The 20,144-nt window shown below is 38.9% G+C and overlaps 6 protein-coding genes across 7 annotated transcripts; 2 read left to right on the top strand and 4 right to left on the bottom strand.

Moving 5' to 3' along the window:
- Nucleotides 1–444: 444 nt before the first annotated feature.
- On the bottom strand, nucleotides 445–2,345 carry Mpc1 (mitochondrial pyruvate carrier). Its single transcript, XM_089842666.1, has 6 exons — nucleotides 2,275–2,345; nucleotides 1,988–1,991; nucleotides 1,900–1,915; nucleotides 1,736–1,816; nucleotides 1,537–1,669; nucleotides 445–855 (listed from the first exon to the last, which is right to left on the bottom strand). The coding sequence occupies exons 1-6, from the start codon at nucleotides 2,343–2,345 to the stop codon at nucleotides 813–815; spliced, it is 348 nt and encodes a 115-aa protein (XP_089698792.1). The 3' UTR covers nucleotides 445–812.
- Nucleotides 2,346–2,461: 116 nt separating this feature from the next.
- LOC149661188 (rab-like protein 3) lies at nucleotides 2,462–6,053 on the top strand. Of its 2 annotated transcripts, none has more exons than XM_089842656.1 (7): nucleotides 2,462–2,601; nucleotides 2,749–2,840; nucleotides 2,917–3,034; nucleotides 3,160–3,265; nucleotides 4,234–4,354; nucleotides 5,587–5,658; nucleotides 5,736–6,053. In XM_089842656.1, exons 1-7 carry the CDS (start codon nucleotides 2,556–2,558, stop codon nucleotides 5,856–5,858), a joined length of 678 nt encoding a protein of 225 aa, XP_089698782.1. In that variant the 5' UTR covers nucleotides 2,462–2,555; the 3' UTR covers nucleotides 5,859–6,053. The 2 variants fall into 2 exon arrangements, with proteins under 2 accessions (XP_089698782.1, XP_089698781.1); XM_089842655.1 differs by having other exon boundaries at nucleotides 4,198–4,354.
- Nucleotides 6,054–6,084: 31 nt separating this feature from the next.
- Nucleotides 6,085–7,263, bottom strand: LOC149661187 (armadillo repeat-containing protein 2-like). The gene is made up of 3 exons (XM_089843773.1): nucleotides 6,902–7,263; nucleotides 6,685–6,845; nucleotides 6,085–6,221 (listed from the first exon to the last, which is right to left on the bottom strand). The coding sequence occupies exons 1-3, from the start codon at nucleotides 7,024–7,026 to the stop codon at nucleotides 6,085–6,087; spliced, it is 423 nt and encodes a 140-aa protein (XP_089699899.1). The 5' UTR covers nucleotides 7,027–7,263.
- An 81-nt stretch (nucleotides 7,264–7,344) lies between these two features.
- On the bottom strand, nucleotides 7,345–8,198 carry LOC149661186 (uncharacterized). The gene is made up of 3 exons (XM_089842667.1): nucleotides 8,107–8,198; nucleotides 7,927–8,043; nucleotides 7,345–7,856 (listed from the first exon to the last, which is right to left on the bottom strand). The coding sequence occupies exons 1-3, from the start codon at nucleotides 8,180–8,182 to the stop codon at nucleotides 7,735–7,737; spliced, it is 315 nt and encodes a 104-aa protein (XP_089698793.1). The 5' UTR covers nucleotides 8,183–8,198; the 3' UTR covers nucleotides 7,345–7,734.
- Nucleotides 8,199–8,270: 72 nt separating this feature from the next.
- LOC149661185 (armadillo repeat-containing protein 2) lies at nucleotides 8,271–11,447 on the bottom strand. The gene is made up of 9 exons (XM_089843772.1): nucleotides 11,351–11,447; nucleotides 11,126–11,292; nucleotides 10,969–11,071; nucleotides 10,729–10,904; nucleotides 10,620–10,670; nucleotides 10,396–10,547; nucleotides 9,647–9,746; nucleotides 9,198–9,332; nucleotides 8,271–8,357 (listed from the first exon to the last, which is right to left on the bottom strand). Exons 1-9 carry the CDS (start codon nucleotides 11,445–11,447, stop codon nucleotides 8,271–8,273), a joined length of 1,068 nt encoding a protein of 355 aa, XP_089699898.1.
- Nucleotides 11,448–12,420: 973 nt separating this feature from the next.
- LOC149661184 (adenylate kinase isoenzyme 5-like) lies at nucleotides 12,421–15,842 on the top strand. Its single transcript, XM_089842628.1, has one exon. It carries the CDS (start codon nucleotides 13,293–13,295, stop codon nucleotides 15,603–15,605), a length of 2,313 nt encoding a protein of 770 aa, XP_089698754.1. The 5' UTR covers nucleotides 12,421–13,292; the 3' UTR covers nucleotides 15,606–15,842.
- The last annotated feature ends 4,302 nt before the right edge of the window (nucleotides 15,843–20,144 follow it).

Genomic DNA, 20,144 nt, shown 5'->3' with positions numbered 1-20,144 from the left:
GGTTTTTCCCCATATACTTCCCTGAGTTTTCCAGGTTTTTCCCCCATACACTTCCCTGAGTTTTCCACGTTCTTCCCATATACTTCCATGAGTTTTCCACGTTTTTCCCCGTATATGGAGTATCCTATGTAGCCAATGTTTACGAAGGAGGGGGGGGGGCAGATAGGACTATAACATACTCAAGGGACATCCCCGTATCTCTAGTAGAACCAGAGTTATGAGCTTCCAAAGTTGAGTGTAATGTTAATCCTATGGAGGGGGGAATGTTTATGTACATTTTGCTAAATTACTCGGCCCCTGTTTGACGCAAATTTCCCTGAACTTTACTAAAAGTTCAAAATTTCCCTGAGGTTTTTGTCAACTATTTATTTCCCTGATTTTTCCAAGTTTTCCATGTTTTCCAGGTTTGTATGAACCCTGTATGTGGAAAGAAACGGAGATTGTTTAATTTTATAAACAAATTTAATTATTAACCAATAAGGAACAAATATAAACAATTACTATAGTTATAATAATAATAATAATAGTACAAATATTTAAATATTGTTGGGTTTCCTATCTTATCTTGCTAAGGAGAAATTTTCAACTAGTTTTTAAAAGCTTTCTTCGTCATCATCATCCTGACTAGATTGTAGATAAGCTCCAGTCTTTTACTAATAATTTTCAACTTTTCCAAATTTGAAAATGCCACCGAATCAAGATCTTTTAGCCGGACACCCGTTTACCATTTTTTTAAATTATCGAAAAAGTTTGTATTGTTTTCTAACTGAGTAATTAATTTATCCTTTTTTTGGTAAATACTATGCATGGGGTTAACCTTTATTCTCATCAGTCTTCTGCCCTTTATTAGCGTATCTAAATAGAATTAGAAAATGTTTAGGTAATTTAGATTTCAATGTGATGGAGAGAATTATTATTATTATAGGGTTCATACAACTTTTGGAAAACAAATTTCCCTGAGATTTCCGGGGTTTTTCCCCATATACTTCCCTGAGTTTTCCAGGTTTTTTCCCGTATATGGAGTATCCTATGGAGCAAATGTTAACGAAGGAAGGGGGGGGGGGGCAAATATGACTATAACATAATCAAAGGACATCCACGTATCTCTAGTAGAACCAGAGTTATGAGCCTCCAAAGTATAGTGTAATGTTAATCCTAGGGAGGGTATGTTAGTGAACATTTTGCTTAATTACTCGGCCCCTGTTTGTCGTAGCCCTAAGTTTTTAGTATGGTTGTATGGGGGCAAATAAGACTATTACATACTCAAAGGACATCCCCGTATCTCTGATAGAACCAGAGTTATGAGCCTCCAAAGTATAGTGTAATGTTAATTCTACGGAGGGAGTATGTTTATGAACATTTTGCTTAATTACTCGGCTCCTGTTTGACGCCAATTTCCCTGATTTCCCTGAATTTTAGTAAAAATTCTAAATTTCCCTGAATTTTCCCTGAGGTTTTTGTCAACTATTTATTTCCCTGATTTTCCAGGCTTTTCCCGGTTTTCCAGGTTTGTATAAACCCTGATTAAGGTATTACTCGTGGTTAAGTAGTCGACATCCTTGCGTTATTTGAGCAGCTTCGTTAGTGAAGTGACAACCAAAAAGAAGCAAGTTTCTCGGCTGAACCTTCAAGGCAAATCTCATGAATAATAAGGAATAAATGCATAGGGCTGTATGGAAAAGAAAGTTATGGTAATTTAAATTTCAATAGGATTTTTTTAGGTTATTTAACATACCAACAGTCATTTTCCCACTAATAATACTGGGATCTTTCTTGATATCAGCGAGAGCCGCTAATGGAATCCCCCAATTTGCAACTGAAAGAATATTTTTTAGTAAGTATGTGTTTGATCGATGTAATAATTTAAGACATTTTAGGATTGTATAAATATAAACTTACTTGGGCCCCAGAAGTGCTGAAGTAAAATTAGAAACAAATTTTAATTAATACAAAATTAACTATTAGGTTGTTTATTGATTTGACTTACAGTGCTTTAGATCCAGTAAAGAAATATTACAATATGAAAAAAAAAGTAAAATACTTTTTAGTAAAAGCTGTTTTTAGTAAGACATGCAAATTTGAAACTACGTGTACATTTATAAGAAAAATATTGCTGAATTCCGGATTACCGGCAAAATAGAGGTCAAAATAATCCTCTAAGCCTTGGCTTCACGAGTGTTATTTTGAGTTTAATCATTATAATACCCAGGTATTTCTATTTTTCTTGATTTATATTAATACTATACCATCAATTTTAATAGAAAAATATCAAACCTGCATAAATATTGCCTAAATTCCTTGCTTTTCAGCGAATCCAGCGTCTTGGATAAAATTTTGCTAGCCATTTTAATGATTTTTTGCGGCTTTCGAAAACGATAAGGAAAACTAACCAATTACGTTCAACCTTGATGTACGCAACATAACGTCACGTGTTTTTTCGAGGTCAATGGGCAAGTGGTGCATGTGTGCATCGTACGCTTGAAGTTAACGCCGGTTTCAGTTTTAGTTTAAGGACGGTATAGTTTATACGCAAATCATTTACGTAGTTTATACAAATGGCTTCGATTGAAAAAGTTAAAATTCTGGTTGTTGGTGACTCAGGTACGTTAAATTATGTGTAGTAATTAATATCTAATCTAATTATTAATATCAGAAGTATATAATACTTCTATTATCCCCTTCTGATAATATTGAATTATTTTAATCAGGTGTTGGTAATAATTAATAATATTGAATTATTTTTATCAGGTGTTGGTAAAAGCTCTTTAGTTCATCTTATCTGTCATAATGAACCTATTACAAACCCGGCTTGGACCATTGGATGCACTGTTGAAGTTAAGGTAGGCCTTTAGATTGGTGGATGGGTAATTTAAGCTTTATAAGCTACAATGAAATGGTTCATACTTATGGAACCAGCTACATGAATACAAAGAAGGGACACCTTCTCAAAAAACATACTTTGTTGAACTTTGGGATATTGGTGGATCTAGTAGCCATCGGAACAGTCGTTCTGTATTCTACAATTCTCTTCACGGTAACTGAAAACTAAAGGATCAGAAACCATATTGACCCTGTATTGCTATAGGTTAAAAATGTGGCTTGCTGAGTTAATATGGTTCTGATTCATTGGTTTGAGACTTTAAAAACTGCGGTTTTTAGGTATCATTTTAGTTCATGATCTAACAAACAAGAAATCCCAACAAAATTTGAAGAAATGGTTATCGGGGGTTTTTAGTAAAGAGGAAAAGACAAAGGGACACAGTGGGTATGTTAACATCTCAGGTTGTCTGGTAGATGGGGCCTTGGTGAATGTCAAAAAAGTTAGGCTTAGGCCGCTTAGCATTGTCTCATGATCCCTCATCTATGGCGTTGCCTACGTTAATCAAGGCCTGTGCGCGGCGCTGATTTTTATTTTTAGTTTCACGATTTAAGTTGCCGACTTCTCTCACCTGAGAGCGCTATTAGCTGGACTTAAAGAATGTTCATTTTCGCGGGCGTTTCGGTCCAGCTATCAATGCCATCTCGCGGTAAAATAGAAAATAAAAAGTCGTTTTTTAAGTTGCCCCCTTCGAAGATACCGCGCACAGCAGTGTTGTTCTAAGTGGCACAATTGTGCCTTTTCGGCACATTTTAAGATCTTCAGCACCGAAAGTACATTTGGCCTGTTTAAAGCACATTTTCAAATTTCATTTTTAACATTAGCGTCTATGGGACGAAAATTCCGCCACTAGGTGGCGCCAAAAGCCTTTCGTTGGGGGGGGGACGGAAATTTTCCTACCCCCAGGGGGGGAAAGGCACATTTTGAAAAAAGCTTCCATTGGATCAGCACATTTTACTATTGGGGAAAGCACCTTTCCAAAAGTCGAAGGAACAACCCTGGCGCACAGGCCTTGATTAACGTAGGCAGCGTCCAATTTAATGAGCCAAAGCAAAGGCTTCGTTAAGCCTAATTTTCATGATGAAGCTTATTATAAGCTGCTTATAACCGAATGTATTGCTTTGGTCTGCGGCACCCAACAGTCAACACCCAATTTTTGCATAATTCGCCAAACAGTTAAGGGCCAAGGGTTAAATTAGATGTTTCGCACTGACAGAATGGCTGCCATATTGGCAAAATATTGCATGAGTTTTGTGAAATTTTCGTGTCGAATACATGTACAGTATGTTGCACTGAAAGCGCGTGTCACTTTATATAAGCGAATATGAATATGATCCCGAGCAATTTGTGGATAGACAAATACCCATGCTGGTAATTGGAACGAAATTAGATCTGGCTCAACAGGTCTTTTCACCGGGTAGAACAAACAGGTCTTCATCATTCGCTGATGAATGTGGCGCTGAGGAAATTTTCGTTGTACGTACTTCTCTTGAGTTCAATAAATAAGGACTTGTAGGAGAGAGTTAGATAGACACCAAATCTCTAAACCCATCTTCCCATGATCCTCGGCGGTTTGGTAGGATCGTATGATTCAGCTTCCCACTGTCTATTCAAATTACAAGCTATTTCTCGTACAAATAAAATTCGGAAACATTTTCAAATTATTTGACAACGCGGCAGCACTTACCGAATCGCGAGGTATTCTGAGAGATGTTCATTGGTGCATATGTCCATGGCCCACTCAATCACGCCCTCAACGACGCAAGCTGCTATAGCGCGAGTAGCTTGCGTTGTTGAGCGCGTAATCGAGTGGGCTATGGTATGGTCTACCAACAATAGAGCTATCTCAGTTGTGACGTCAATATCACATTGGTTCTATCTTGAAGGATAGAGGGATGGAGTGGTAATCCCCATGCAAATAACGTTGGCTCTGCAATCCACCTATGGCACTGTAGTCCTCCCAGTATCCTCAGCGGTTAGGTAGGGTCGTACAGTACGAAATTGCAAAGGACGCTCCCTCTATCCTAAAAATAGAAGTTAGTTATCATACAAATGCAATGGCACTACGCGGCAGTACTTAACAATCGCCTACCTAGAGTAGGGGCGTGCGCGAGGTACACTGGGAGAGTTACGGTGCCCCGCAGGCAGGCTTGGAAATAAGGTTTATTTCTGAACTAGTCCTCCGGACCAGTGACCCATGATGTCTTAAATATGAAACTGGTTCCGGGGTCAGTAACCCTTCCCCAATTTATTTTTCTACTGGTCCCAGGACTTGTGGTCGTTCTCTCTTCTAAAAAAATCTCTCCCGGCTTAGGGTTGTATACACAACTGGACTCCTGGAGTCGAAATTTATGTTAAAATGAAAATAATTAAAGAGGTCCCCATATCAATTTTTAATTAAAGTAGGAATTAATAAACTAGTCATTGGGACCAGTGACCCTCGCGTTTTGAATAAAAAAAGTGGTCCAAGCAATTAATAAACTGGTTTTTGACCTGTAAACCAGTCTTATTTCCTAGCCTGCCGGGCCGCAGGTCGCCCGTCATCATGGGTGACGTCGCTCTAAGGACACCCACTGCCAAAGCATATCCCGTGACGTTTTACCTAGGCATTTGACGCTTCAACTGAGATAGTTAAATTATTTTCCCTCTATTTAACTCTCTCCTCCAATATAAGCGTAGTTTGTAAAAGAATTTTCTTAAATGTTAAGGATTGCCATAAGTCTAAGTCACTGGCGCCAGCTTCAAGCAACGCAGTGAAGCTCAGTAGGTTTTTCGACAAGGTAGGCTGGACCAAGGTTGATTTGTTTAAACATTGGGGGTCAAATCAGGCTTAAGTGTCTACTCTTGATATTGTTAGGTAATTGAAAGACGGTATCACAATCAAACTAGTACGCATGTTTCGGTCGTATTAGATCGAAGGAGACTGGCGCCGAGCCCTCCCAAAGCTCCTTTTATGGATAAACAAGGACACTGGGATTAATTTTTCAAATATTTTAATTAAATATTAATTCTCGAAGGCGTACTTTAACATTTTGATTAATGATGTACATAAACTTAATTATTTAAACATTTTGTACAATGTATGTACCGATTGGTATATCCCTCAATTAAACACTTAATTTGGGAAAAATTTTCATCGTAATTTAATAAACAATGGAAATGCACCCAAATCCAACTTTTTGCAATTTGAAAAATGCGGTATCGATTCATATTTCGGCAACACCACCAGTTAAAAAATCCAATAATTCTATGGCTAACGGAACAAATTCTGTTTTCCATTTTATTCGTTCTTCTTTTTCGTCTTCATTGCCTTGTTCTTCATCCGGGTAAACAAAGTTTTGGTCTAATTTAAAATGATAACCCGCAAATCCGATTAGAATGGTATCAGCATGGATGAAGGATCCGCGTGAGGAAATTTGTTTCCACGCTATAGGATCGGCAACTCCCTATCTCGAACGACAGCTTATTCTGTATATATTCTGTTACAACATCGGTTGTCATCACGCGCAAAGCTAGGTCTCTATGTAACCTAGCTTTGTACGTGCTGACAAGAGACAAAAAACTCGCGGATATTAAAATCCTGAAGATCCTGAAGTTTTTTTGGTCTCTTGACAGCACGTACAAGGCTACGTTACATAGAGACCTAGGTTTGCGCGTGCTGACAACCGATGTTGTAACAGAGTATAAACAGAATAAGCTGTCGTTCGAGATAGGGAGTTGCATATCCTGTAGCGTGAGAACAAATTTCCTCACGCGCATTCTTCATCCATGGTATCAGTGAGTCATTTTGAAATTAACCATCTTACCAATGAGTTCTTCTAAACTTTGAATCAAAAGGTGAGATTCCTGACTAGTTATATTTACACTTTGACCTATTTGACTGTGAGCGAAATTCCAAATTAATTGGCAGAGCATAGACCCTATTGTCCATTCGTCTGGTAATAGATCTTGAATGGCCGCCACGGTCCTGTCGGTAAACGTCGATTAGGCCTATAATATTTGCGTATTTAACGCGATATTTACCTGGATATTCCGCCATTTTCGTGAAATTGTAGTCTACCTTCTCTTTCGACCAAGAGATTTAATAAAATCCCCGATGCGTAATAAACCAAAGCCAAATAATCTTCCTCTAGATTATTAAGCAACATCGGGATTGCTGCAAAGTGTAAACAGATTGATAACTCAAGGTTTGCTTACTGTGAGATTAAATTTCGTATTATTATTATGTGAAGTGTATAATACTTCTCTTCGAGAGAAGTGTACCAGCACAAAGCGGGGTAATTGTAACATGATTCTTCTCAAAGCGCGGGTCCAGTGGATCCCCTACAAGGTGACTTTCCTTACCTACTCCAGTTTTGGCTTGGCGAAGGCAGGAGGCATTTGTGGGCGGGATTTATAAGTGCATTTATATACCCCGCCCACTAACCTTCGCCAAGGTAAACCCGCAGTTCAGGAGGGAAGTCAACTTATAGGGGATCCACTGGGCCCGCGCTTCGCTTTAACATTTGGAGCAAGGTTACTAAACCGAATCACATACGCGAAAAATAGTTCCCTCATCATTACTCTATTAGCGCTTAACTATTTGCCAAGGGGCATGCGCTTGTGGATTTTTGTCCCACGTCAAGACAATCAAGGTTTGTGGGTTGATTGCTGAGGATTTAGTAAATACCAAACAGTTATAGAATTCACCCTAGCACGGTGCGGTGCCAATCTGAAGTTTGATGAGCAGGCGAGTAAACAATAAGGGTGATCCTGGGAAGAATCATATTACAGAACTAAAGTAATAAGAGGATACAGAGTGTCATCCTTCTTCTATTATACACTTCTGGCTGTATTTATTCCTGATATGTTTGATATTAATTACTTTTGCGCTTAATTAGTAAGGCTCGAACTTCCTCGTTGTGACTTAAGTTACTGAAGTTGTGGTACGTTTCAACTAAAATTTCGGGATCTTCGGAACCCAGGAATGGTAAAAGCTCTGAAAAAAAATATTTAAATAATTTTGAATGGGTATTTCCGGGATCGGTGTAATAGTTTAGTATACGCACTTTCGGCCAAAAGAACGGCAGTGGGACCCAAACTCGTACCCAAATAATAAGCCATATTGCTTAGCGTTGTTAAGGTGGCTAGAAATACTTGTTTTTCCAAACTAACGATTTTGGGATCTGTGATTAAAACGTAAATACGTTAATCTTGAATTTTTAACGATGCGGTACTGAGGTTTATACTTAGAATATCTAATAGTAAATCAACGCAAAGCGTATGTTTGGCCAAACTTTGTCCAACTTCGTCCAAACAACTCATATTAGCTAAAACTCGTAAAACCTAGAAGGGACGCGTAAAATATTAATCTTTCCCGTTTCCTCAAATTTCGGAAGTTAGGAAATGAAATTTAAACCTTATATATGACGCTGTTATTTTCGCTTTCTTCGAAGGAGTTGGATTTTCCATATTTTTTGTACTGGTGAGCCGAATTTCTCTAAAAAAAATTATTAAATTATTTCGTGTGCGTAGGGGTAAACATTTCTACAGGGGTTCTATGAGAAATTAATGCTAGAGGTTTGCCCCTGTATGGCGGCATATCCTCTGAACTCCGGTGCGCGAATGTAATTATTTTCTTGAATGTGTTTAGCCCAAATTTAAAGGAAAAGTTCTGATAACTCAAATAACATCACGTTATACCTTAAATGAACGGAATTTTTTAAATATAAAAGAAATCAAATATTAAAATAAAATGAATGATCGCTTATTACAAAATAATTAGAATTTAATTAGTCTTAAAAACGAGGACTGCTGTGCCGCTAAACCCAACCTATTACCCCTACGGAATTGGTTGAATTCTAACAGGCTAAAAGAGAGGTAAGGGTAATAGGTTCGGATTAGCAGTCGCCACTAAACCAATGGCGGATGGCACAGTAGTCCTCGTTTTTAAGGCTAATTAAATTATAATTATTTTGTAAAAAGAGATCTTTTTAAAAAAAATATTTTATATTTTATCTTTTATATTTAGAAAAAAGGCGTTCGTTTAAAAGGTATAATATTATGTTAATTATTAATAAAAACAGCGTTTGTAGACAAAGACGTGAAAAAGTAAACGTCTGAAATATCCTTTTTTCTTCGAAGGCTGTTTGGTCAAACCAGAAGTAACGAGTATTCTACACTTTCAAATAATTGTTCCGCTGAAATTAAGGTTTCATTCCGAAACACAACCTTCATTGAGTGTGATATTTATCGTTGATGCGTTACTTATGGTCTAACTTTGTTCGACCGAGCGGAAATTGACGGCGACGTCAGTTTTGAGTGTATATTTTTCGTTTACCTCGTTCGAAACGTAGTGATGCAGAAGGGCTAGTAGGACGTCGAGAGCTTGCGGCGTTTGATAGAGTTGCAAGCTGGCTTTCTTTCGCGTCGCGACCAGGCTGCCCAAAACGTAACAAATGCCCTTTACCAAAAACTGTCAAAGAATAAAAAATATTTTCTTCCTGCGTTTTTAGAATAAATATGATTTGCGTGGGAAGAGAGAGAGAGAGAGAGAGAGAGGGAGCGGGAGGGGAATAGGAAATGTTACAGCCTTAGAAAGTCCGTAAAGAAAAGCAATATAGAGAAGCCCTGTCAAATTCAAAAATGCTTCAAAATGGCATGTAAAAAAAGGCGGGAAAAGACGTCAAAAACGCGTATGTTTGTGTGCGTGTCCGCTAGCGTGTTTATACTCTTTCAGTTGAAAAAAGAAAGAAAGAAATATAATTGAAAATATACATGAGAGCTTACCTGATGTCCGAAATATTTTTTGACTATTTGTACGCAAACTGGAAAACAGAAAGCGCATCTCGCGAAGGATTCGCAAGATTCTTCGTATCTTGCCACGCAACTGCGAGGAAATGGGGCCAGGGAGGGGGAGAGAAAAACTAATTTAGCAGAGTTGCAGTACAATTTATGGAACAAAGTTCAAAGGTTATTGTTAATGTATGGTAGTTTGTGAAGCCTGCGACACGGCGCTAAGTTAAAACTTATACAATCTTGTTCTAAAAGGTAACTTTGATCAGAAGTATATAATACTTCTCTTCGAGAGAAGTGTACCGCAAAGCGGGATAATTGTAACATGATTCTACCCAACATTTGGAGCAAGGTTACTAAACCGAATCACCGTCATACGCGATAATTATTTAGTTCCCAACTCATTACTCTATTAGCGCTTAATTATTTGCCAAGGCGCATGCGCTTGTGGATTTTTGTCCCACGTCAAGACAATCAAGGTTTTTGGGTTGATTGCTTGAGGATTTAGTACCAAACAGTTATAGAATTCACCCCCACTGTTTTATGCCCGTCTGAATTTTGATGAATGGGAGAGGAAGCAAAAAATTGTGAGCCTGGGAAGAATCATGTTACATAACTAAAGTGTTAAGAGGATACAGAGTGTCAAACTTCTTATATTATCCCCTTCTGGTTCGGTAAATTTATCACAGGGTTCATAAATTATCATATATTAACGTTATTTGTTTTACGTCATTGTATAGTACCGAAGTATTTCGACAATTTTTAGAGTTATGTCCAAATCATGAACGCACACGGCCATGGTCCCACATAATTCCGAAACTAAATTAACCTCGTTGGTATAGATTTTGACCGATACCTCCGGGTCGATGGTAAGGGCTTTCGAAACGTCTAAAAGCTGTAAGATTATTTATGACGGCTTGCACGTCCTAACTTTTCCTCCAAACTTTAAAACGTATTGAAGTCTTACGTATATGAATGACGTGTAAGCCGCTTCGTGTTTACCTATTTTACGTTGCATCTGTCAAATATTAAACGTCTTAATCGGTTTAAAAGTAAATCTGATCAATAAAGTCTACCTGTCTCGTCAGACCAGATAGGTGCTTTAATAAGGTTGGCGTTAAGTTTCCTATCTCTCCTAATAATTTCACGAAAGTTTCGTTAAGTGAAAGATTCTTAAGCATACCGTAACCGTATAGTAAAGCGTGGGGGTATTTTGAAGTTGGAAGTTCTTGGAGAATCGTTATGAAACGAGCTAAGAATTGTACGAATATAATTTAATATACATATTAACATACATTAATTTTATATTTAAATACTTATAAAATCTTTTTCCATTAGGAATTGATCGTTGTTCGCGTTCTCCGATAATCGATACGTAACTTTAAAGATTGTTGTTAAGTTTTTACCACTCGGCTTTAACTAAATATTGATAATCTTTTAGAGTCAAACGCGTTACTCGTTTTAATAACTTACTTCCAGTATAATTTTCACAATTTTAACTGTAAAATCTGGTCCAGATTCGTTTAATAATCGGAACATTTCTTTCATGACCTCCGACCTTAGAGGTCCGTGTTTAAGGACTTCTTTATTGTCGAGGATAAGGACTCTTAGTGTCTCCATATTTTTGTCATTTTCTGTACCTGCAATTGTAAATTATTAAAAACACATACTGCTGTTGTAAGTTCAGTTTTTTATTACCTTCATTTTCTTGTCGAATTGTACCTAAGATTGCCATCAATTCTAATCTAGTGTTTTCCTTATCCAAAGACTGGCGTCCGCCATAGTTTGTAGTCATATCTTTACTATCTGATTCTTTAACATTGCTACTCGTGGCGGTAGTATTAGGTCGGTTTTCGCTGGAAGCCGATGGCAGTCTGTAAGCTTCCGTAGGAGACGGGGCGTAACCGTAGTTTCCTAAAATTTATTACGCAGTTTTATACCTTAATTAGTATAGGTAAACCCTTTAAACTTTGTTAGTTACCGAACTGAGGCGAAGTTGAAGCGTTTCCACTACCAGATTTATTGTACGATTTAGGTTTCGATGGTTGTTGGCGTTGGAACAAAGCTGCCGGTACCACAGTGGGTTGGAGATTGGCGAGCTGGGGTTTAATGTTGTAAAAAAAGAAATGTAAATTTATTGGTAGTATCAGAAACGGTTCTTTTGAAATCATTCAGTGAGGTTCTTGGAATAGAATGTCAAGTTTAATCAATAGAACGCAATATATTTGATTAAAACGAGGCTTGGGTATAAGCAAAGGTTCTTTACCCGATAAAAAAAGGGGTGACATTTACCTGTGGGAATGAATGACCGGAAGAAGGATAAACATTGACGCTTTGACTCTTTTTATTTGTTGTTTTGTCTGGGATACTGTTTTTCTCCGAGTAGTCGCTGTAAAGATTATTTATTCGAATTTAAATTGATCGTGTTTTATCGACTATCTCATACCAGAAGGGGATAATAGTAGAAGGATGACGTTCTATATCCTCCTAATACTTTAGTTGTGTAACATGATTCTTCCCAGGCTCAAACCCTTTCTGTTTGCTCTATTGCTCATAAAACTGCCCCGTGGGGTGAATTCTATAACTGTTTGGTACTAAATCCTCAGCAATCAACCCACAAACCTTGATCGTCTTGACGTGGGACAAAAATCCACAGGAGCATGCGCCTTGGCAAATAGTTAGGCGCTTGTAGAGTAATGATGAGGGAACTATTTATCGCGTATGGTGATTCGGTTTATTAACCTTGCTCCAAATGTTCTGATGTTGGGAAGAATCATGTTACAATAACCCCTCTTTTTGGTACACTTCTCTCATTATATACTTCAGCTTATACCTAAAAACACTGCAACTTCTTTTTATGATTTTCCTATTTTCTCCCGAACATCTTATGGAACTAAAATCATTTAGCGTTAGCTTGGTTTTAGTGGTGACATAGGTTAGATTAATTTAAGAAATACCTGCCAGTGCTGTTTATGTCGAGAGAGGAATAGGGTTGATCCATGGAATCCGCTAAGCGAATAGCCGCTCTAGCTTCTCTTAATATTTCGGCACTGGTTTTACAACTTTCTAGAGCTTGGTTCCCCGAATTACCCGAAGATCCCCTTTTAGCCATGTTTCTAGTTGAGATTTATCTGTCGTATTTAATCTCCACAATGAGCTTCTTCATTGTTAGCGTCTATATTTTGGACACATACTAATTTGTGGCCTTTATTCGAAGTCCACACGGCAGAAAGAGTTTGGCTAAAATATCGCCCGCGCAGTTTCGTTAAATTGCGAGGTACTTTAAGGATAACGTCACCATTTCACGCTTGGTCAGTCACGCTATTTTTGTTATCGGGCGCGCGGCCACTTGGTAACGGCCGTAGTTGTACTTGTACCCTCTAAATCGGAAGTGAACATTTTCTCTCTCTCCCATTTTTCCATAGCGGTTTCAAAGCCCGTTATTAAGTTAGTAGATGTAATGTTCTAAGCCTTCTTTTCTACCTGGATACTATTCTCTATAGAGATTGGGACAGTTGTCACGGCCGAAGTATTAACGCGGTTCCCATAGCGACGGATTTCTAACATTGACTATTTTATACTCCACCCCCGGCGGTTCACTGTCCTCCCGGAATTGGTTTGGTCCGCTCTTACTCGAGCCATGTCGTACTCGGAAGTCCGATCTTATTTGACATCGAAAGATATACCGAAGCTCTTCACTAGTCTGATGGCGGGCTTGATGTACAATCGGCCCGAAGATCACATCAAGTACTTGCAATCGTGTCTAGAGCAGGCGCAAAATGGCAACGTCGGTAAGTTTCAATGGAATACTTTCGTTGATTCTAAAAGGCCAAAATCGCGCGAATTACCGCCGTTGCCTCACCGCCGACCGTCCAGTGAAATTGGACACGTTCCGACTGCCACTCCTCTACCACCTATAAATAGCCATCATTACATTTTGGAGGGAATCTATCACAAAGAAGAGCCGAAAGATAAGAGGTACCCGGACATCTCCTACAGTTTGTATCATCTACGTGAAAACGCGCGTCCCATTTCCCCCACCGGTTTCCGTCCCTCTGTCTTGTTCGTCATAGGAGCGGTAGACGAGGACGTGGAAAGTTTGTGTACCGATTTGGTTGATGGAGTGGAACAAACAGCCCAACACTTTCCCGTCCAACGTTTGATGTACGAACGGATGTTAGTGGAAGGTTTTTTAAAATTGGAATCCGTTCCTTCTTGCGCTTTAGTCGAAGTTATTCGAAAGACTGTCTCGTCAGCCACCGCGGATGTACTACTGATCAGTGGCTTTCCACGTCAAGACCGTGACGTAGTTGAATGGGAATCTTGGGATCTCCAAGTACCGGACGTGTTCTACGTCGAGAATTTGATGGATAAGTTGAGTGGCGACGTCAGTGAAGCCGAAAGGGAAAGATTGTCCAATAAGAATAACGACCTGTTAAGCGTCGTGGATTATCTTAACGGCAAATATCCGGAGATCGTTCATCGAGGAGATAGCGTCGATCGATTGAAAGAAGCCGTCCTACACGCGCATAATCTTCAAAGCCATAGCGATGATGGAAAGGATTCCGTCTTACCCAGTGCTCCTAGCATCCACGATGAAAATCTAGATTATCTTATGTTGAAAGAAGCCAATCTGCCCGTTATCTGCTTCGTGGGAGTTCCGGGAGCTGGCAAGAGTAGTCAGTCAGCCAGCTCCATTCACAAGTACGACATGACGCGATTGAGTTTGAAGGAATTAGCCGAAAAAGAAATCGAAAATTCAACAGCCCGATCGGAAATATTAAAAAATTCCGATTTAGAACTAATAGACGCCGATTTAGCCGTTGATATGATGAAAGAAGCCATGGTGGAATCTTACACCAACACAAAAGGCTTTATTTTGGACGGTTTCCCTCAGAGCATCGAGCAAGGGGAGAAAATGCAACGAGATATTGGCGAATTTAAAGCCATCCTGAACCTTCAAGTTACTCCCCAAGTCGCCGTGACGCGTTTAATGGAGAGAGTTACCGACCAAGGGGTGTCGGACGAAGACGCCGAGAGTTTATGCAAAAGCGAGAACGAAAAGTCCACCGAACGTCTACAAAGTGTCTTGGATTATTACCATCATAAAGTTATTACGATTTCGTCCAATGGAAGCGCCGCCGAAGTTTTCGAAAACGTCTCCCATATTTTGGAAGGAGTTTTGGAAATTCCGGAGGAGCCTGCCGAAATTATAGAACCCGAATGCGTCAAAGAGGAAGTTAAGGAAGAAGTCGAAGCCACTAATACCACTTCCGGTTCGTTACCGGACGGTGTCCCTCCCGCCGAAGCTGAACTAGAGATATCCGAACCTTTGGATGAAGTCCAAGTACCGGAAGACGAAAATATTCATCGTGAAATCGAAAATCAAATAATCGAAGAAGGTTCTTTAATCGCCGATGACACTGAAGCTGATAATATACCCTTGGATTCCGAGATTGCATCCTTAATCGAAGGTAACAGTCCGCCGGATGAGAGTAAGCACGAGGTTGACCCCGAGTCATTAGTCGCGGAACCCGCGGAAGAATCGGAAAAATTAGAGGAAACGGAGGAAATTAAGAACGATTCTGAAGAAAATAATATTTCGGCCGCCGAAACTAACCAACCCAATGATGTTGATGATGAGGAAGGTCACGTGATCGAAGGGGAAGTATCGGACGAAGTGAGCGAAGACGTAGCCAAGACGGAAAACGGGGACGAGGTCGAAGAGGTCATCAGTGGCGGTGATGCCGTTGGGGAGGAGAATTCGGAGAAGATTGATTCGCGGGCGGAAGATGGCCAACCGAGCGAAGAGCTTGTTCCGGATGACCTCAAAGACAACGACGAAGAAAAGGACGGATCGAACCGAGAAGGAGACGAAGTTGAAAGCCTAGTGGACGAAATTAAACCCGTCTTGGAAGTCTATCGCGATGATTTGAAATCAGGGACCGAATAAAAAAGAGAGAGACTCCTATAGCTTAATTTGACCTTTGTGTTTTTCGAAATTACATCGCCAAGCATCGAACCGTTAAAATTGAAGAGAAATATATTGAAAAAAAGGTATGACCGGCTCATTCGATTAACACTCGAGTGATTGGTTTCCTCAAAAAGAAAAAAGGGCTGTCCATTTTATTGATTAATTGAAGTGTTCAAGCGTTAAAAAAGAAAAGATTAAAATATTTGTGGTTAAAAATATGCGATAAATAATTAATTTAATTTAATTAAGTTAGAGTCGTTTTAATATTTAAATATTATTTGGAAGGTATAGGAAAATTCTGCCTAGCAATTAAATCCTTTTCTAGCATAATTAAAATTTAATATTTTGGTAGTGTAACTGCGTAGGATATGAAAGGTCAAAGTTTATCCCTATGGATTATACACTTCCTGTCTATTTTCATTTCCTAGTAGCGGTAGTAGAATTCATATTATTATTATTTTGCTATCGCGTGCGTAATGGTGCTTAAGCCTCGTTTAAAATAGAAAGAATTTTCCTCTGTACGCAACCCCTAAGTTACCATAAAATACTGCATTCCGAGATTTTCGTTGGAAATAACCATTATAATAAGAACGGCCTTCAAGATTCCAAACGTAAAAATAACATTTTCGCGCGCGTGTTAGAAATAAATTTCGTTAGAATGTAGCGAACCATAATCCAATTTTTATTATGATCCTTGGCAATCATGTTATTCTTGAAAGAAAGGGGAAATAAAAAACACGTGGTTACATGATTACGTAATATCGCTCTTGTTATTGTAGGATGGGTTATTTTCTCACACGGATCGCATCGCGCCAAATAAATTTCATTTTACCTTCTAGTGGATAATAAGTTAGGCCTAGCGATATAAGGTTTCCTTAAACAATAGCCTAAAGGCTCAATATCTTAAATCTTTTATTTTTATAGTCAAAAAAACCGTTCTTCTTGCGGTAAACAAATCGATATAAATATATATTCCTTGTACTAAACACCGAGGGAGTTGAAACTAAACGTACATGGGCCCATATTTTTCATCTATACCCTATCTACATGGCAGAAGTAAGATGAGGCTAGAAGTAAAGAGCTCTAGCATTGGTAATAGATCCTGGCACTAGTGAACAAATTTGAGGATTTTATGCCGCTTCCATCGCGCCTACTCTAGAGAGGAAAAAAAATTGGTCGAGTTCCAAAAACATTTCTTACCCCCTTCCCCTCAACCTAAAGCCGCGGAACAGGGACGCGGGTGCTTGAATCTAGTTCGGCCGCCAACCCCCACTAGCGTCTCACGTTTTGGAGGGGAAATTCTGAAACCGCTACCAGAGGGACAACTGTTGGTGTGTTATCAAGAATATTCACTTTCGCCAAGTGAAGAATTTGGTTAGCTCAGTACTTCTAGTCTCATCTTACTTCTGACATGGTAGCGTTTCTATGGACGCCGCCATTAGCTATCGGCCCCCGTTTGTTAGTGGTTGACATTCCCTATTGGTACATTACGCTTCGTAACTTTGGGAGAAGTCCCGCGTATATCCTAAGTTTTATTTTTCGTCCTGGGGCTATAGCTTTAACTAAAGCTCCCAACTTTTATTTTTTAGGACTAAAACCTTAGGGTTTTTGGTTGGGAGAAAATCGATTTAGGCCTCTCTTGAGCCTCTGTTTTTAGCCATATCGTAGTATACGATAGGCTCTTAGTTTGACCCGAGCCGTCGTAGTAGTAGTAGTAGTAGTAGTAGTAGTAGTAGTAGTGGCCGGGGTTGTCGCTTCGTTATCGTCAGATTTTAGCTTAAAATGAACTTTATATTACCACAACCCACCCATTGGGGTAACTGGGCTCGGTTAGAGATTTAATTTTAATTAAAATTTTTTCAAGTCAGACCCGGGAATAGAACCCGGGACGCTGGCGCAGTAGACAGTCATTCTAACCACTAAACCATAGAGACTTGATAAAAACTCCGAGTTTTCTATTATTTATTTTTATCTCTAAAATGTCGGGGTGATGTGGGGTGGGGTACCTCTTAATCTGTGGGGTCAGATACTTTTGAATTTTTATCTGTGGGGTCGGATACTTTTGAATTTGTATGTTTGGGGTTTTTATATTTATTTTCTTTTTATGTATGTGCTAATTAAATAGATTTTTTCCCCGTTTTTCGTTCTCGTTCGGTAGCTATCGTCATCTATGTTATGTTTGACTGGAACGTTTTGGCGGTTAATTCAAATGTGGGTTTAGATAGAGCTAACATAGTGTTAAATGAGCGTTATGCGTTTGATCATTTTAGCATTGCTAAAGGTAATTCGAGGGGATAATCACTAAAATGCGTAATCACTATAACTAAACTTTCTCTTTCAAAAGTTTCTGGGCATAAGTCCTTGTTAGAAATTTATAAGATGCGATAAGTGTGCATCGGCATAAGTCTATGTTGTAAACTCATCGAGGGGATTATCACTAAAAACTATCTGTTCTTCGATTCGCCGAAATATTAGAATTACAGCATAAGTAAATTTATACGGTTATAATTTAATCACTGTTTAGAGTAGGGAATCGAGGGGCTATTCACTCTGATTTTATGCACGGTAAATCATTTAAGCATTGAAAAAGATAGCGCTATTCACTCATTAGGGTAAGGTATAGAGGGGTTATCCACTCATTAGGGTAGGGTATAGAGGGGCTATTCACTCGTACGATATGGCTACTATTACGAGCCCTTGGGCCGTCTTGTTTCTTTACTCGTGGTACAGTACCAAGCATTGTTCGAAATCTATTTCGGGAAGCTTATAAGGAGCTTGGCGAGATTGTTTTTTAAAAAGTTTGAACTCTTTTCTTCTTCTTTTTCGCTCTTTTAAACTCTCCCTCTATATCTATCTCTACTTTTAGCTTCGCGCCCACATAGCTGGAACTCCGCGCTCTTGTGAAATATTTAATCCGTATCCACCCCTTCTCTTCCATGCGATTCTCCTCAATTTTATCTAATGGTTTCCCAAAGCCCTTCTTTCTCGTAAGAAACCTTTTCTTTCTCCCCCCGGTCTTCGGTGGTGGTTTTCTTAAATAAAATTCTAAGACTGGCTTTTAAATTCACTATTAAAGGGATGGAGAAACGCTTTGTATTGTATCAAGAAGCGAAATCTAGTTTATTAGGGAGAAGGTATAAATTCGCGCCACATTTCTAGCTCTTTATCTCCAGTCCAAACGTATAGTAGATCCGGAGTTAATCCCCCGCCTCTAAATTACAACCAGCATCTCATTTCTTCTTGAAAACTCACGACAGCGCGACGCGAATGACGAAAATTACGTATTATATAGCCCGGCCTCCCTTTACGTCCCCCCTTGTATTTTGAAAGGGGGACTGGGACTATGGCACGCGAATATACTTTGGCATCTTATACCTTCTCCCTAATAAACTAGATATCGCTTCTTGATTGTATTTTAAGTAGATATCAATGAATAATATGCTTGTCAGAAGGGTGGCCACGTGGCCTCGAAAATTCACGGAATTTGAATCTGAAAATAATTTGGTATAACCCTGTGCCTTGACTTCTTTCAAAATTTAACGCTCCGATCAACCGTTTCACCCTTTTTTGTCTATGAATCTTTCAATAGGTTTATGTTTATACTGTTGTTTTTAAATAGACCCAGTTTTTAATATCGATGTTTAAACATTCTTAAAATTCTTAGAAAGGATGTATTTTTAGAAAATCCACTCTTATCCTTTCAAATTACATATGTGGGGTATTCCAAAAAGGACGGGTTATTATAGGACCGAAGCGCAATGGGTTCTATGGGAAATCAATAAACGAGTAACGAATGTTTTAAAGGTGATCCCTTAACCAAAGTCCAAAAAAATGTTTTGGAATAATACTATATGTTTCTGACAAATTTTCCTCGGCATATTTGAGAAACTGAAAAAAAAAAAATTCGCGTTAGATTTTAGCTATAGAGAAGAAAAATGGAATGGAAATAGAGGCATATAAAATTCCTATACCAAAAGAAAAAGGATAAAAATCCATAACCACGAGGACCCCCAAAAAATCTAAATCCGGGTTTGTTTGCTCCGTTAGATATTTGGACCCCCTTCTCCTCCTTCACGTATTTTACTATAGCACGAGCCAAATATATTGGTATAAGGGGTTAAATTTAATACATTGGCTAACCCCTAACAGCTTTCAAAATCACAATTTTCCTCCATATGCCGGAATATTCTTTCTTGGCTGGATAGATTCGAAGGGGCGAAAACTTTTATATCGACATCTCAGAAACCATCTGTCACCGGGGATGAGAAAGGTCTGCTCAGATTAAATTCCCTTCGCGCATTTGGGGTCTCTATCGGCAGACCCAAACCCCATTTCTCAGCTTCTTTTATAGCGTTTTTCTTCGCTGAACCCGAAATTTTCGCCTTTCCCTCCACGAATTCGGAGATAGGTATTTTGGGCTTATTAAAAGAATCTTTCTTCCTTTTTTCATCCCGCTCCATCTTACCTTACCCGTTACAGTAACAGTAGTAAAAAGGATTTTGGTCCAAGCCTCCGAAA

This window comes from Phalangium opilio, unplaced genomic scaffold (genome assembly GCF_054372755.1).
Source record: "Phalangium opilio isolate 3A_F unplaced genomic scaffold, DU_Popi_V2 ptg000070l_1, whole genome shotgun sequence".
Classification (NCBI taxonomy): Eukaryota; Metazoa; Arthropoda; class Arachnida; order Opiliones; family Phalangiidae; genus Phalangium; species Phalangium opilio.
This window is presented reverse-complemented; position numbering and strand designations above follow the sequence as displayed.

Bases quoted from the DNA above. Each gene is read 5' to 3' on its own strand.
- Mpc1 (XM_089842666.1), bottom strand. From the start codon at position 2,345: ATGGCTAGCAAAATTTTATCCAAGACGCTGGATTCGCTGAAAAGCAAG. The intron at 1,670-1,735 runs GTATGTTAAATA...TTTTCCATACAG, and splicing joins TAGTGGGAAAATGACTGTTG to CCCTATGCATTTATTCCTTA. The intron at 856-1,536 runs GTAATACCTTAA...AATTCTATTTAG, and splicing joins TGTCGACTACTTAACCACGA to ATACGCTAATAAAGGGCAGA.
- LOC149661188 (XM_089842655.1), top strand. From the start codon at position 2,556: ATGGCTTCGATTGAAAAAGTTAAAATTCTGGTTGTTGGTGACTCAG. The intron at 2,602-2,748 runs GTACGTTAAATT...TATTTTTATCAG, and splicing joins TCTGGTTGTTGGTGACTCAG to GTGTTGGTAAAAGCTCTTTA. The intron at 5,659-5,735 runs GTAGGCTGGACC...TGATATTGTTAG, and splicing joins TCAGTAGGTTTTTCGACAAG to GTAATTGAAAGACGGTATCA.
- LOC149661187 (XM_089843773.1), bottom strand. From the start codon at position 7,026: ATGTTGCTTAATAATCTAGAGGAAGATTATTTGGCTTTGGTTTATTAC. The intron at 6,846-6,901 runs GTAAATATCGCG...GTTTACCGACAG, and splicing joins GAAAATGGCGGAATATCCAG to GACCGTGGCGGCCATTCAAG. The intron at 6,222-6,684 runs GTAAGATGGTTA...ATTTTAAATTAG, and splicing joins AAGTTTAGAAGAACTCATTG to ACCAAAACTTTGTTTACCCG.
- LOC149661186 (XM_089842667.1), bottom strand. From the start codon at position 8,182: ATGAGTTGTTTGGACGAAGTTGGACAAAGTTTGGCCAAACATACGCTT. The intron at 8,044-8,106 runs GTATAAACCTCA...TTTTAATCACAG, and splicing joins TTTACTATTAGATATTCTAA to ATCCCAAAATCGTTAGTTTG. The intron at 7,857-7,926 runs GTGCGTATACTA...ATTTTTTTTCAG, and splicing joins TGCCGTTCTTTTGGCCGAAA to AGCTTTTACCATTCCTGGGT.
- LOC149661185 (XM_089843772.1), bottom strand. From the start codon at position 11,447: ATGACTACAAACTATGGCGGACGCCAGTCTTTGGATAAGGAAAACACT. The intron at 10,905-10,968 runs GTATTTAAATAT...TACAATTCTTAG, and splicing joins AATGGAAAAAGATTTTATAA to CTCGTTTCATAACGATTCTC. The intron at 8,358-9,197 runs GTAAACGAAAAA...AATTTTTTTTAG, and splicing joins ATCACTACGTTTCGAACGAG to AGAAATTCGGCTCACCAGTA.
- LOC149661184 (XM_089842628.1), top strand. From the start codon at position 13,293: ATGTCGTACTCGGAAGTCCGATCTTATTTGACATCGAAAGATATACCG.